Source organism: Sparus aurata, chromosome 22 (assembly GCF_900880675.1).
Source record: "Sparus aurata chromosome 22, fSpaAur1.1, whole genome shotgun sequence".
In the NCBI taxonomy this organism is placed as follows: domain Eukaryota; kingdom Metazoa; phylum Chordata; class Actinopteri; order Spariformes; family Sparidae; genus Sparus; species Sparus aurata.
In genome coordinates, this window is record NC_044208.1 from 12,910,944 (window position 1) to 12,927,572 (window position 16,629).

Below are 16,629 nucleotides of genomic sequence, written 5' to 3' on the forward strand. Positions count from 1 at the left end.
CCGCCTCCACGCATGCGCAGTGGACTCTATACAACGGGCTCGTCTACTTCCTCGATTCTTCTGAGGATTTTTTTCGGTTACTGTTGTAACTGTTATCAGTTATATTGTTCATATAAGAGATAACTGAACATAATCAAAAACTAAAAAAAAAACCCTGACTCCCAGAAATGGCGAAAACTAGTCTTATCTATACAGGAAGTGACATAACACACCGGAATTGACCATAGAGGGCGGGACGTTTTTGAATTCGTCCAGCTCAGTTTTTGACTGTTGACAAATCTCGTTTTTAACGTTTCCGTAAAGGTAAGCATTTGTTGTGTTATTACCCATGTCAAGAATATGAGCATTTCTCAGCTAACAGCTATTTTGAACGCCAAACTTGCACCTAAGCTAAGCTAACGCCGCTTGTCTTGCTAGTTTTTGAAGTTCGTGTTGTATTTGGAAAATCGCATCAAACTCCATTCAAAATCTATCAAACTCTACGTTCCGCGTAATAGCTATGAAATGGAACCAGTTATTGAATATTTTAAACACATACTAGCAGAACATGTATACGAAGAGTTTACCTTGTTGAATTATAGATAAACAGTGTGTTCAGTGAGGATGTCCATGACGGACTAAACGTGGTTATATTAATTATTTCTTCATACAGGTGCCTTTGCCAATAACGTTACAGCAATGTCTTCTAAAATACCAAGAGGTGAGAGTATTCCATTGCATTTCTGCACTTTGTTGGCGATTAGTGTGTATTTAACTTTCATGCAATCAAACAAGGCCAACATCGTATTAACAATATTATGTGTTTTCCAGGTGTGCAGCTACCTCCAGAAACGAAGAAAACGGCTCATAAAGACACAGCAACTGTGTCTGCGACAGCAAATGCTGCCCAAAAGTCAGACGGCATCCTTAAATCTCAAAAAGAAAATGTGCCAAGGTGAGAAATTGCTAATCAACCTCATTGAGTATAAAACGGCATATAACAAGTCAGAATAATGTGGTAAACTGCTGGATAGTCCAACAAAACCACCTAGGTTTCATGGTACTCCACACTACTCCTCTGCCACAGATGTGACAATGTTCAGGGTAAAACACAGCCGCATTATTGTCTTGAACTGATCTACAGAAGGGCAAAGGGATGAACAGAAGTCATGGGAGTCATTACTTAAGAGTTAAATACAAACTAAAGTCATCGAGTTCTCCATCCACAGACAACTCTTTAGCATCTTTTTGGTGTAAAGCATCACAAACTCCTGATACCGAGCCTCTGAATGTTTGCTTTTACGTCTGTGAACTTAAGTTATTTCAATGATATGTTTCAGAAAAAATGCTGCTCCTAAAGTGCACAAGGGGTAAGTCATCATCAGTTTCTTTCCTGAGGATGTGAGACTACTCAATTCATCCTCCACATTAGCCCACATCCATTGTTTTTAACTTCATGACTTATTTCTGAAAACATTTTCTTTTATATCTTTGTCGTATAATATTGCACATCCTGAACATGCAATGGCCTCCAGCCTTTACTTTATGTTGATTCTTTTCATAGGATCTCCACCAGGTATGGGCAACAGGCAGAGCTCAAGGAGCAAAATCAGCATTTGATTGCTACCAATGAGGAGCTGCAGAAAAACCTCACAGACACACAGGTGCAGGAAGTACTTTTAATGAAGTATTTAGAAGGTTGCACTATAACCAAGTGTTCCTGATCCATGTCACTTGGCTGTTGTCAACTACAATTGAACATAACTGATGTCCTTTTTCACTATACGCCATTAGAATCTGTGTTGCTTTGTTAAATTCTGTTCTATATTGCAGCAAAGAGTAGCTGAGTTGGAGCTGCAGTTCACTGACCTTGAAAAGGAGAACGTGGGGTTACAGAAAAACCTGAAGGACTGTCATGTTCTCCTTGTCGGAGCCAAAATAGATCCGGGTGAATATGTGTCCTCATTTTCAAAATGTGTTTTTCTAAGCCTAATGTATGCTCTGGTGCTCAGTAGAAAGTAACAGAAGATCATTTTGATTCTAAGTTTTAGGAGAAAGAGTTGGAGAAGCTGCACAACAAAATGAAGATCAAAGAAAAGAAGTCATGGTAATTATACATATATATTTTATTAGAGTTTACGTGATGATATAAGTAGGGTTATTAGTTATGTACTTTATCAGACTTCAAATCAAAACACAACACAAACTCACAAATAACTACGAGGATGCACAATATGGATTACCTATAATGACCTGCTTGTGCTGGCCGATACTGATGAGATAACCAGTAATTTCCTTAAGTTTGGTACATGTACACCTAAGGGGAGAAATGCTCAGATGTAGTGAGCACAGAATGATCATTTAATATTCCATAGCGCTAATAAGATTTTTTTTTCGTTCAAACTCATTGACTTTTTGCCTTTGGTACCATTGCCGATCATCTATTTCTTGTTATACTTGTTGTTGTTCATCTGTGATCACTGGCAGATTGTAAAACAACTGTGCATAGCCATCACTTACTCTATTGGAATGTCTAGATGCTGCGCTTGTTAAGTACATGAAAGCAATTTCTCTTCATGTTATCTTCGCAATGTATCAGCTGAAAAATCATTTCAATTTCCCAATATCGGCCCAATAAACATATTGTGCATGCCGATAACTACAAACTGGGAAGCAGGTGAAATTACAGTAGAAACACATACATTTAATAGTTTGTTCAAGAAATGTGAAAAAATATTTTCCTTTTTTTAGTTTTTTATTATTAATTCAAATCTACTCTATACTTGTATTGTAACATACATGGTTAAATGCAATCCTCAACATCTCTATTTCAGAGTGTCTCCACAGACCTGCTGCATGAATTAAAAGCATTTAGAGACGTTGCATCGCAGCAACGTGCTCAACTAGAGGTGAGTCAAACATGTTGAAAACTTCATATTGAATAATGTAGACCTTGGTGTAGTTGATTTGAGTAATCATTGGAGTGTAATTTAAATGTCGCTAATTTCACACTCTTATAGGAAATCCAAACAGCGATGACAGAACTCACGAAAGCACGGGAACATATGATGCAGGAGAGGGAGAACTTTTCCCTGGAGGCTGCTGAAATGGAAAAAGCTCTCAAGGAAGCAGAAGCTCTCTTGTTGTAAAAATGTATAATTAGACCGTGACAAAAATGTGTATATTCGTGCATAATATTTTTTTTTTTACCCAATGTTAATTAATGAAACTGAATAAAATATTCTTATTTCTTGGTGTCCCTAATCTCGACATATTTCATTCAAAGCAAGCTTTTTCACTAGGTTCCCTGGGTTGAAGAGATGTACAATATTTTAGCCACCTCTTTTACACTTATCCACATCCTGTTTGAGAGGAAAGTTATTGTTAAGAGTCTATCCACAACATAAGATACTTTTTATATACAGTCGGTTATATAAAGGTTTAAAGTCATTAAAACACACCTTTTTTTCTGATTGTAACTGAGTGAACTTGCAAACAAAAGTCTGGTCCTAACCTAAACGATTTTTCATACCCACTAATAACTATCAAGACACAACAGTTATTTCTTTGTACTTGCTTGTAGTACCTGCTTCAAGTTGGCCATTTACTCTCAACAGTGGTGGAACATAGGTCAGTACTTTTACTGAAGTTCTGTACGATGTAAAGTCCAATTTTGGGGTACTTGTTCTTCAGTATTCCCTTTTTATGCCTTATTGTGCTTCAATTCTGTGACATTTTAGAAGCCAATAATGTACGTTTTCCTCCTCAACATTAGTTAGCAGTTAATTTACAGATTTCGATGAATGATACAAAATATATTAATATCTTTATTATAATCCAGTGGCATGAAATGGACACTAGAGCTTAAAAGCCATTTAACTTTTTGTAATTTAAGTAAAAGACCTCAGTACTTCTTCCACCACCCTTTCTTTCATTGTCCAAGGATTTATTTTTTCTTTGGTGTGTTCAAGTAGGGGTTGTCGAAGATGTCCAGGTTGGTTTTCAGAGTGGCGGTGCTGCTGCTGCTGGTAGTGTTGGCTGAGTTTTTACCGGCCGCTCCCTCCCCTGAGTGGCTGGTGTTGTAGTAATAGATGAACAGGAAGAAACCTGCCGGGCAAAGAAAGATGACCAGCATTTAATCAATCAAATGTATTTTAGTTTATCTTTACACTTGCTCATGTAACAAATACAGTAGATTGTCCATTCTTTTAATATGACACTTTAGTGAGCCTGTGGGAGAATAGTATAAGACTGTCATTAGATGTCCTAATATTTCTCCATGTTTTAGCCAAAGCTAAACAAAAAGAGATGGTACAGACGTCTAATTTGGGTCAAATAATTGGAATTTGTTTGTACGTGTTACTGCTGTGATTGGTGTGGTATTAACAAACGTGAGAAGAGTGGAGAATTACTTTTATGAACGGGTAGTGCACTAAAATCACACCCAACCGTGCCTAAAAAACCCATAAATTTTTCTATTTTCTGATGAGAAAGTTGTTCCTATTTAAAATAAAGAAATCCCACTGACATATATATCTCAAAACATCAGCAGACACAATCTGAACTAGATAGATTACAAGTGAACTTGATGAACTGACGCTTTAACTATAAAAATATTGTAAATACAGTTATAACCACTAGATTAGCTGAATTAGTATTAGTTTGCTTTGGTCGAACCATAAAAAGGTTTTTATTGTGCAGTAAGCAATTATGTTATTGGTTCTCCATTAGTTAAAACTGCATGGGGAATTTAGCCTGATTAGCACTGTCCTAAGGACCCCCTAATGAAAATATCACTCTCTTCAGTACTGATGTGCAAATTGATACAGAAATACAGATACACCAAATTCCAAATATGTCTGTTCTTGGATCAATTTGCATATTAAAAGATTGATTCAGCCAAATTCAGTTTAAGCCCTGACCCTTCCTGTTACAGATACGGATACAGATTATTTAGTTGTTTTAAACAGGTAGAAATAATTGTGATGATTGCCCATTCCTAGTAAACACCTACCTCCATGAGCAGGAGTATAAAACAGGATAAACACATAAAAATAAATTGAAACATTATAATTTAGAGCTGCTGGATCCCAGTTGCGAATACCTTGGAAAGAATTAAGGGCCGTGAAAATGTAGTAGGAGGGGATCCGGAAGACACCGTAGGCGAAGAAGGCAAAACCCCATGTGATACCCAGCATGCAGCACAGTCCCAGGATGGTAATGATGCTTTTGCCACTTCTGCTATCTTGCGCGTTGCCTACGGCGGCTCTCTTCCAACAGAAGAGCCAGGACAGTACGATGATGAAGGTAGTGAGGGTGAAGATGAAGACCAGCGCATAGTAGCCTATGTTGACAATGTAGTGGGTGTCACTGTCGGTTATCCAGCACCTTGGAACAGAAAAAAACATCTCAGTAAAGGAAAGGAAACATAGCTCTGCTGTATGATTGGTTATAGATAAAGAGTATGTTTTGGCTTAGCAGGTAAAATGAAGATCCCATTTTAAAAAAGGGAGTAAATAAGGTGTGCTCTATTAAATCTGGGGTCTCAGGGTGGAGCTACACTGGACAAAACACTGGATGGAACCATTTCGTTTTTATTTAGAGTCATATTTTTAAAAGAAGTCCCCAGCTACAGCTACAGTTGTTCAGCAGAATGCTGCGATTCTGTTTTGCTGTAAACCTCCACAAATATCCATGGACTATGAAACTTCCCTCAACTCTCCATCTGCAAGAGGGTGAGTAGTGGTCATAAATGTTTGTCTGTTTTAAATATCCCTGTTTTACTTGTGTGAGTGAGAGTGTGTTTGTGTGATTGGTTGCAGGTGTGTCTGTGATCATAGGTTGTCCCTGGGAGCTGAGTCCCCTTCCTGCCTGAAGACAAGAGCTTAAAGGCCGGCTCTGCCCAGTTCCTGGGGGCTCTCCTCTGTTGTCCCAGACTGCCAGCAATGCATGACTGTGAAAAATGTGTTTGTTTTGAATGAACTATGTTAAAAACGCTCGCTGCTGGTGGTGTTTGGAGGATGGGAAGAGGGGAGTCTCATTCTCTTGTTGCACCAGGGTTTCCCCTAGGCCCTGGTCGTAACAACCTCCACAAATATCCATGGACTATGAAACGTCCCTCAACTCTCCATCAGCAAGAGGGTGAGTAGAAAATGACTTTTGTCCTCGCCAACTCACATGGCCACGTTTTCCTCAGTGTCAGAAGTGGAGATGACTTGTTCACCGTATTTTCCGACGGCCAGCAGGATGATCCCAATGACACTCGGCAGCACTGGAAAATGGAGAGGGAAAACAACAGAACTTAAAAACTTCTCGTCCATGATCAGCTCAGACAAATGAGTGACGTGTACTCACCCCAGCTGATGATGCAAACTTTGAGAATGTAGCGACGGATCATGATTTTGCCTTCCATGTACAGCTGAAGGCAGAGGTGGAAGGCCTGCACTGCGAACCAAGTGAACGTGGCCAACATGAAGTAGTGCATGACGGCCGCCATGATCTTACAACCCACAGTGTGCTTTATTTTTGCCACGTAGTTGTTGACAAGGAAACTGAGGTTAAGCAAGAACATGGCTGTCACGAGTTGGATGAGAATCCTTGTGGATTTACTGGCCTTGGCCCTCCTGTGGGGAGAGATGAACAGATAGTTCATATTCTGTGACGAAAAATTATGCAAACTTCAAACTGTGTGCATTTACATTCATCATCACTCATTTGGCCACGACACAGTTTTTAGATGCAAAGTGAAGTCCAACAGTCCAGCATGTGCCTGTGAGTGCTCATACAAGATAGGGAAACGGGCAGATGGGAGGTTGTGTCATTTCCATGGCAGTCGAACAATGATGCTTCTATTCGACAGTCTCATTTCCCTGACGAAAATATCCTGGAGAAATACATACGCGGTGCTCTGCTATTCTGGACGACAGTTATCTTCATAAACATCAACAACGTTAGCGACTGTTTTTTTTCTGTTTTGTTTTTTTCCAGTCTGAATGACAGTGATCATTTATACGATGCTTCCTTTTATGATGATGATGATGATGATGATGATGCTTGTAACTGTGTCTGTGTAGGCCTCTCGGATGGCTGAAATGTAACTTATGATGGATCTATCGGTCGTGAATGAGTTGGCCGAGAGCCTCTTTTTTTTTCATGCAACATACTGTTAGTAACCTCTGGATACGTTTCACTTAAATGCAGACCCACGGATAGTGACATGTTTGTATGCTGTGCTGGTCGCCAACAGACGAAAAATTGTTCATTGTAAATATCACAACACATAATGTTTGATGTTTTATTTTACATTATTAAAGGTTTTTTATGTGAAACATAATGTAGAACTATGGTATTCTGAAAATTGTGAGGGTTTAGTAGAATTACACTGAATAGTTTAAGCAATACATGAATACACGTAACAATCAAAGGTAAAATCATTGGTTCCTTTGGCTGAATTGTAAAAGCCAGAAGTGGCGCTAAATGAAGAAGAGATTCCCCATCATTTTAATTATGTGTTTTCTCTTATTTATTAATGTTTTTGTATTGTTTACTGTAAAGCACATTCAGTTTGCCTGTGCGTTAAATGTCCTATCCTAATAAAGTTTACTTGACTTTTCTTTACTTGATAAACAGTTGAGATAAAGACCTGTGCACCTTTTTCTTTGCTCAATGCGCTGGTAGCTGTGAATCGATTTTACCAGCTGCTTTCATCTGCTTTTATTTCTTCTGTCCTGGTTTTGGGTTTCAGTTAAGTTGTTTCCTGTGTATTCTATTTTAAGGTTTCACTTTCCACCTCCTATCTTCGTTGTTTTCCCACCGGTTTTCTGTGTACGCCTGTGTTCTGTTAGTCAGATCCCTTGTATTTAAGTCTGTGTTTTACACCACTCTTTTTTGGTTTGTCTGGGTTTCACATTTGTTCCCCGGTCCTGTGTCCCCCCACGTTTGGCGTTTGGACTGGTCTGTTTAGTTTTTGATTCCTATTTCTTCTCCAGATTTTTATTGCCAGTGTTTTGTTTTTGTAGACATCATCTTGATTTCATTAAAGCCCACAATCAGAAATACTTTACTGAATGGATAAATTAGGGCCTCCCAATTTATCAATATTATATCGTTATCGGTTATTCATAAAAAATTTCATTATGTTAATATTTTGGGAAAGTACCACTAGTGATCCCTTCAGTATTGCCCAATATCGATATTGAGGTATTTAGACAAAATTATTGTGATGTGTGATTTACTTGTCAAAATCACTAGATATTTTTATGTCTTGATAGAGCGTAAAATGTATGCATTATTTAAGGCCATATCCTCCAGCCCTAAGATAAGTTATTTAGTCATTTCACACTGGGATATTATTCTTACCTCTGTGGAGAAGGCTCGGAACGAAATTGCCACCTTTTATTTTGGAAAGTATCGCTTTATTCTACATGCATGTTATTTCCTGATAATTTCTCTGGAATTTTTCAAAGCTGTGTCATCCTTACCTCAGTAGGAAGTGCATGAAGAGGACTATGCCAAGGAAGAACATGGACAACCCGCAGCCAACTTGGGTGATGATGGTGAGCTTGTAAAGGTCAGAACTAGAAATGGTTTCGTTAAGAGGAGTCTGCAAAGAGCAAGAACACTTATAAGCATTTTTCCCCCAGGAATCAGGATGGCTTTATTACAATTTGGAGGAAATTTAAAATGAGGTCTCTACAGTACACAGTGCAATCAGTTTAGAGGGTCATATAGAGGAATGTCCAAATATTTTTATTCCACCTTGAGTGCACAACATTGAAATATTACAAAAGAAGTTAAACGTACCAACAAGATGGCAAAGAATGTCAAATGTGAACACTGGCATGTTATGTTGTTTCCAACTTGTAATGTCTCACATCCCTTGTCGGTCCAGTTTGGTCGGCTTCCTAAAAGACAGGAACATGTGTCTGGTGAAATGCTTAAACTGGAGGGTTTTTAAGTTCATCTCAAGTGTCAATGTTCCAGCGAGTCAAGGTTAATCCAATTTGCCCCAGTGTCACCCAGAATTTAGCTGCGGAAATGTCTGAGTAATGACAGTAATCAATCCACTTGCAATTTGCAAGTGGGGAAAAAATACCTTCACCATTCCATGATTGACAAGACGCATTTCCTTCCTGTAAACAAAACAACAGAACTGCATTAAAAACATGCGCTTGGTTGGCAAAGAAACTAATGTTGATGCGTTTGTCGTTTTACTCACAAATTTCATATTACGAAAGCTGACAGATATTTTGTCTGTGAGATTCCTGATTGTGGTGCCCATTTCAACGGCTATAACTTCATTACCTAAAATAGTGCTGTTGTTCTCATCCTGGAAAAAAAAAAAAAAAAAAAAAGAAACAATCACAAAATTACAACATGTTGTAATACATGTATGGTGTCTCTGCAGTGTCATTGAAGGTGAAACTGAAATATTTGATTTTCTTACCTTGGTCATATTGAGGAATCGGAACATGGCTGCGAATGGTACACTAACATTCATGTCGAGAGACTGCAGAAACGCTTCTTTTGGCACTGCAATAGATCTCGAAAATACATCCAGTTTATCTTTGTCATCTACCATCTGAAGGGAAGAGCATAACGAGTTTGGTGTTATAGTCAGGTGCATGTACAGTTTGAATCCCAATCGCAAGGATATAATGTAAGCAGTTAACCTCTGTAAACAACAGATACTGAAATGGTTAATATGTGCATCAAACTTCATATGCTTATTAGCCAACTTTTCCGGGGGGGGGGGGGGGGGGCGTCATAACATGCCAATGAGGCTGACCGCAGTTCAAGTTACACCTGCGTACATTTCCAGCTGTTCTTGTAGAGACAAAACAGTTTTTCACAGGAATTCAAATGCAAATTTGGACCCTCTCCATTTATGATCGTGGCCACCAAAGCAGCTATTATACACCTAACAATAATGCTTTCCTAACCCCAAGCCAAGTGATTTCTATGTGGAAATATAACCAGGGCATAAGCACAGCGTTTTGACAAAAGAGATATTGAAGAAGCGTGCTTGGCTAACATTTACTCTGGTGACTGGGTTGACAGTTTGTACAATTACGAAACTATTCACTTTAACTGGGTCCTATCAAAATCCAAGAAATGACATAGTAGTACGGATATTACTCTTGCCATTTTCCTAAAAATATAACTACATTATGTGACCAGTTTTAAAGAATAACATTTTCCAGCCAAAGATGTAGAGAGTTGGTACCTCCTGTTCTCGTACCTCCATCAGCAATATTGGAACAGGCAAAGCTACCAATTCCAGCAGTACAGAACAGGTCAAATAAAAAAAGCTTGAAAAGAAAAGAAAGCTACCTCAAAGAAAGAAAGGACTAATGCAAGTGTGGAGACATAGACGGGGGGGAGGGGATTGCTGACTGCAGAACGGACAGGAAGTTAGCTAAAAACATTTTTTTACTGTTACAATACAAGTAGATAAGAGTAATGCACCTACATTTATGCTGGCGTTTGGAGACATGTAAGCAAAGAGGACTTCAGTTACGTCATCAGGCTCTGTTTCTCTCACTAAGACACCATCGACTCCTTCACCCAAGGTCAGTGCGGCTGAAGACCCGTTGATGGAGGAGGCAAGGTCAGACATTTTGGTCATGACTTCACTGTTGACAAATGGAAGAATATTTATTCCGTATTAATAAGGTACCATGCATGCATCAGTACATTTTTATTTAAAAAAAATGTAACAATTGTACATTCAAAACCTGAATATAAGCAATATCATGATGAACAGTTTAATAAGCCTAATACATTTTCTCTGTTCCAATTAAAAGAGAAGGGTTTATATAGTTTGCATGGAATAGTTTTAGTTTAAAGACCACTGCCACTCTCATGTCTGTGTGAAAAGTTTGGAGTTGGAAGACAGAGGCTAATAACGTTAGCTTATTTTAGCTAAAAGGCTAAAAATATAAGCAAACAGTGAGCCTTGGACAATCCAACATTTAAAAACATCTGCCTAATTCTCTACTTGCTTTGTATAGACTGTCAGTAGTATACCGTTCGTTTTTGTATATAGTACTTTTAACACTTTTGATCCTTAAGATAATTATGTACGTGTTTTAACTAGAGAGGTTAGCCTGTCAGCTAGCCAAGCAGGTGTTCTTAAAAGATTTACATGTACAAATAATGATAGGACCAGTCACCCTTCTATCTCATTTGTGATTTAAATCCCTTATCTAGCAAAAAGATCGGAACTGCTTGCTTTCACAAGACGGTGTATGTCAGTCACTTTTATTTTTAGCACCTCCTCCAATCACCGACTGTTAAACCGAGCCACAGCGACCTAATATTAGCGTGTGGAAGATGGAGGCGATTAATGGTAGCTTAGTTTAGCTCAAAGGAGAATAGTGTGTATATTAAAGGGTGTATATTCGGGTGTATATTATACAACAACAATACATCAAAGCTACAGCTAACATTAGCGTAGTTACATTAGCTATAAACAAACTACATTACAGTCGTATGACTTCGACATCACCACTACTAAGCATCCATACACTTTTTTTGTCTTTTTTTACAATAAATTGAATAACTTAAAGATGAAAAGTGAGAGTTTGAATACTTTGCATTACACTAAAGACAGAATAATGGGTAGAGGAATCTTGACCTGATGTGACCTTTTTTTTTTTTTCAAACTAGTGGGTTTTTCAGAATAGTGGGATTCAGTTTAGCTCCACAGTGGTATCAGTCTTCTCATCTGATTTTTGTGAAGACAGCAAATAAATACAGATTATTTTATTTCATGTATTTATCAGGGACTAGGTCCAACATACATTAATTTCACAAACATGTTTCCCCATATTACTAACTACCCCTTTAATAGATTAATGGAGCAATTCTTACTTAGCTTGGTCAGAGCGGATTCCTCCTCCGTCTGTGAGGTTGAATGATATGTTGATAGCTTCTTTGAGAGCTTCAGCGTTAAATTCCTTTTCAGGCTTCTTCACTGGATTATTACAGTTGATACAGCACGAGTTCTGTGCTGCTGTTATGTTGATGAAGTACAGGTTATTTCGACCTGAAAGAAAGAGACACCCAGTTTTATCTCAAACTAGCAATTTTAACAATTTGAAGACATTTCACTCTTGTTAGTTTAGCATATTTGCTAGTTTTAGCATATTTGCTAAACTAACAAACATTATTTTACAGGTCTTTTTTCAGTGGGATAGCGCCAGATCCGTGCAAAATGCAGCCGCGAAACTTGATCTTGACTTGTGATTTTCATCTTTTTTAATACCTTTTCTGTGTTAAAGTGATGGTCATGTTGGTGTTGGAGACACATATTGAGCAGGTCAATATAGTTAGTATAGCGGTTTTATCAAAAAATAAATTGCTCTACTGTTTTTTTTTTTCTTCTTAGTCATTGTACTTCAATAGCAAACATCTGTAAGGTCAGGTATAGTGTGTAACAGTTCCTAACACTTAAAGGAGACCTATTATGCCTAAGTGTGTTTTATAGATTCTTGTGCATCCAAAAGGTCTTGAAAACTAAAAAGGCCAAAGTCTGCAACAACAGAAGTTCCTTCCTCCCACAGGAAACACTGTTCCTGAAGAGCCTCAGACACCTCGTCAGCAGTCCTACCTGTATCACTGTGACTTTGTGACATCCCATTACATCACCATGTAACATATTTGTAAAATTGAAACCTATATTTACAGAAGAATTGAAGCTAACTTGAAGCTGAAAATGCAACAGAGCCGACCGGAGATAGGGTGTCCGGTGCTGGCTCAAGCGTGTGTACGCTGACCAATCGGAGCAGACTATAAAGCTAAAAGAATGAGCATGATATGTCTCCTTTGAAGCCCATGCCCACAGCATAAATAACATAATATGCAATATTTGAAAAAAATAATAATCCAGAAACGGTAGAAGTTTGAAGATCTGCACAAGCAACAGTTACATGCTTTCTTTGCTTACCTGGAAAGAACTCATTGTCGTCGTTGCAGAGTTGTTGATCGTAAGAAGATCTTTTACATGTTTCTGTTTTAAAACATGTAATCTGGCAAGAACCTATCAATGGTCAGAGTTTAGTGAGTAAAGAAGGAATACAATACCAAAGCATTAGATACAGAACATATGACTTCAGAAAGTGAATAGATACAATTATGTTACAGGGTCTTTTATATTATTCAAAGTTTACTACAAATATAATTATAATTTATTAGTCTGTTTCAGCCATCAATCAGTTTTTTCTGAGTAAAACTGTAAAAGAAATGGGCTTACCTTCGCTACTGATATGCTCAAATTCTGGTGTATAAGAGAAATTGAATTAACAAGAACAAATAATAAAGGTGAATAACTTTTCATTTTGTGTTTTACAAAATTTGAAAGATGACATTAAATGTTATGTAATATCACCTGTGAAGTTGGATAATGTGGTGTTGCACTGCCTCCCATGCAGGACATTCAGGTGCAAATTGTGGTTCACATGTTTCCTTAAAATCCTCAGAAGGTAAGGATAAGTACCATTATTTGTCTTCATACGAGGCCAATATCCAGACTGTTCTGTTAATTAAAAACAGAATTATGGTTTGAATTGTATGTTGTTGAAAACGTTCTGGAGTCCGTTAGTGTAACAAGTAGATTGTACTCACCTATTGCTGTTGTGTTGTGGTGCAGAAATACAAAACAACCAGTTGCTGGTGAGAGGAAAAAAATATTGTCTTTTTATGTTAGGTAGTAATTTCATTATACTCTTACATGTCTTGCACACTTTTACAGTAATTCTCCAAAAGCAGAATTACCTACAAACAAAGTGTAACATCTAATAATTCAGAATTATTTACAGAAGGTCAGTTAATGTGTGAGTTAAAAAAACTGAAACTTTAATTGTGAACCACCGGCCAAAAGCAAACACCTAATGTACAAAATCACTGCTACAAAAAACCAACACAAAAAAATGTTGATCATGTAGACTTTGTAATGACAGAGAGGAAGAGCCTTTGCATCTTTGCAAATATTGAGCTGGAGAAACTGGATGAAAACTGTCTCCAGATATGAAAAGCATTATTACTTTGTTTGGTCAAATAGTTTTACAGCTCAGTAAAAAAACAATTTGAATTTAGGGGCACTATGTAGTTTTTTGGGGAAGATGGTCAAAGTCGGAATTCAACATTTACAATATTAATGAGGTGATAACTGAATAAACAAGCTGTTCTCCAAGGAAAACAAGGTCCCCAGAACACTGTCAGTTAAATCATATGACCTGCTGAAGGGATCAATCTTCATTTCATTGTATGTTTTAATTTGATTGTATTTAAATGTATTCTTTAACATGCTTTTTGTGTTCTAGTGTCTTTTGTTGTTTTTTGTGAATATTGTATTGTATGTTGTCATATAGTCATGTGTTTATTTGTGTTTGCCTGGATCACAATAAATTGTTATTTAAAACAACAGCATAAAAAGAAACACCCATTGTATTTGGCCAACTTTTTGAGATGCAGTCAGTAAAGCATCCTTTGCTGACTGACTTCACTTTTCATGCCAAACTCATATTATGAAAAAATAATGAATAATTATTAGTGGTCCTACATACTTAAAGAGCGTTTTGATTAATTCACAAAAAAGCTCAAACAAAAAGAGATTTATATTTGCCACAGTGGTCAGCCCCGGTTTAACAGTCTACTGCAGGTCTAAAGTCAGCGTTTGCCTCATACAAACTAGTTGAAGCACATCCGAGTTCAGAAGTGTTTCCAGCCATTCACAATGACCATGATTCCTATAGCTTCCTATGATTTATAAAGCAACAACTACTGTTTATTATTGTTTTGACTTACTCTGATTCAAAAGGCTATCTGTCTTGATGATGCCTGTGAACTTATCAGGAACAACAAAAGTTGGTTGTTTATCCTTCAGACATTCTTTGACTCCTACTCCAGAGCTCGTTCCTGGAGGTAAGATACCACAAACAAATCAGATGAGAGGAACAATGGCGTTTTCTAACACAGCTTGGTTTTTTTTACACATTATAATAATCATAATAGATCTTTAAACGATTGCAGTTTTCAATATGCATGCTCAGAAAAATGTCCTTCATTCTCAAGAGAATTAAACAATGTGATATATAAGCACAACAGATGTTGTGATGCTGGGGTCCCACCAGCCTTTAGTACTGAGAGATTGTCTCTACTTACGAATCCACAGAAGGCCCACCAAAAGAATCCAACTCATCCAGTCCATGTTCCGTTGATGGCATTAAGTCACGGGCAGGGTGTTTGATCCAGTCCCCTATACACTAAATGAATATCAGGTATTATTCAAAAGCACTTTTTGTGGAAGAGAACTCCTACCCGTCCTTCTCTGGTTGAAGTGAAGTCGCAGCACTAGACATATGACAACTGAATCTGTTGACCTAACGAAAATGTTATTAAGCCAACTTTGCATAGCTTCCCGCATTGGAAAATTTTGTTTTGCAAATTCACTGTTCCTGAAAACAGCACAACACATGAATCCTTGTGCCACTATCATATGCAAAGCGGCCCATGTAACGTTACACTTGGGTGAAGTTCCAGTGATGATGTGACGGAGTGAGAGGTGGCTGTGACATTTGGACAACATGATTGTCAGCTTCGATAAAAAGAATAATTTAAATGTGTAAATACTAGTGATGGAAAGTACTGTGCTTTTCAGGTACTTTTACTTTACTTGAGTATCTCCATTTTCTGCTCCTTTATACTTCCACTCCCATTCATTTTGGAGACAAATACTGATATTTTACCAAACTAATGTTTTGTCATTTGTTTGTTTGTGTTTGTATCCATGCAGGAATATATGTTATATATAAGACAACACTCTTAACACTGGTAAAGGCCAAATAATTCAGAGGTTTGGGATGAGGATAACTTTTACGTGCACTTTTTTTTTTTTATTGTAAAGAGAAGTAAAAAGATTTTTAAATGTATGTTTGAAAGGATCTGGCAGACCCAGCCGATGAGATCTAGCTGTTGAACTATGTAAAGAGAGAAACGGGACAGGAATATTTTCTGGTTACATTTTCCATCACCTGTGGGCTCGCTTTTTGCATGGCTCACTGTGTTCATTTCACAAGCCGCAAACTGGTCTATTGCTGGAGACAGAAGAAAGGAGATAACATCTCTGCTCTGCTCAAATGTTTCAACTACGGCAGAACACAGCTAACATTTGATCATTGAAATTCTTGCTTGCCTGAATAAATGAATCATGAAACACTGAGAAAATAACATTGAACCACGCCGCTCTCATGTCTCAATTAGCTTCAAGCTTCATATTGAAAGGAAAATGTTTGACATTTTGAGAAGAGAGCTCATTCACATCAGGCTTATCATGCTTCTTTGTTGATCTGGAGCACCGAAGCTGTATTCACAGTATTGTGTTTTTAAAGAAGATTGAGTGACTATTTGCAATTCACAGTTACTTCATACACTAATTGATCAGTAATCAAATTAGCTGTATTTCAGTTACGCAGAACTTTCAAACCAATAATAAAAACATAAATACAGCTACATTGATAAACCTTTGTGTAGCTGAAATCCAGTCTACTGGATGCATGTCAACCTGACTTGGATGACACTAGATGAGCTTTATAGAACCATTTTACGCTTTTTTAATGTATTATTATTATTATTATCATTATTATTATT

The 16,629-nt window shown here is 37.5% G+C and overlaps 2 protein-coding genes across 2 annotated transcripts; one reads left to right on the forward strand and one right to left on the reverse strand.

Annotated features, from left to right (window-relative positions):
* The first annotated feature begins 39 nt into the window (after positions 1 to 39).
* On the forward strand, positions 40 to 3,243 carry knstrn (kinetochore localized astrin (SPAG5) binding protein). The gene is made up of 9 exons (XM_030404846.1): positions 40 to 303; positions 653 to 700; positions 811 to 934; positions 1,320 to 1,349; positions 1,544 to 1,643; positions 1,813 to 1,927; positions 2,025 to 2,086; positions 2,814 to 2,888; positions 3,000 to 3,243. Exons 2-9 carry the CDS (start codon positions 679 to 681, stop codon positions 3,126 to 3,128), a joined length of 657 nt encoding a protein of 218 aa, XP_030260706.1. The 5' UTR covers positions 40 to 303; positions 653 to 678; the 3' UTR covers positions 3,129 to 3,243.
* Positions 2,088 to 16,574, reverse strand: LOC115573825 (adhesion G-protein coupled receptor G2-like). Its single transcript, XM_030404835.1, has 17 exons — positions 15,145 to 16,574; positions 14,788 to 14,898; positions 13,606 to 13,650; positions 13,370 to 13,516; positions 13,235 to 13,258; positions 12,929 to 13,021; positions 11,854 to 12,028; positions 10,451 to 10,613; positions 9,425 to 9,559; positions 9,197 to 9,307; positions 9,074 to 9,110; positions 8,782 to 8,882; positions 8,460 to 8,581; positions 6,334 to 6,602; positions 6,157 to 6,250; positions 5,084 to 5,367; positions 2,088 to 4,086 (listed from the first exon to the last, which is right to left on the reverse strand). Exons 1-17 carry the CDS (start codon positions 15,188 to 15,190, stop codon positions 3,926 to 3,928), a joined length of 2,118 nt encoding a protein of 705 aa, XP_030260695.1. The 5' UTR covers positions 15,191 to 16,574; the 3' UTR covers positions 2,088 to 3,925.
* Positions 16,575 to 16,629: the final 55 nt, after the last annotated feature.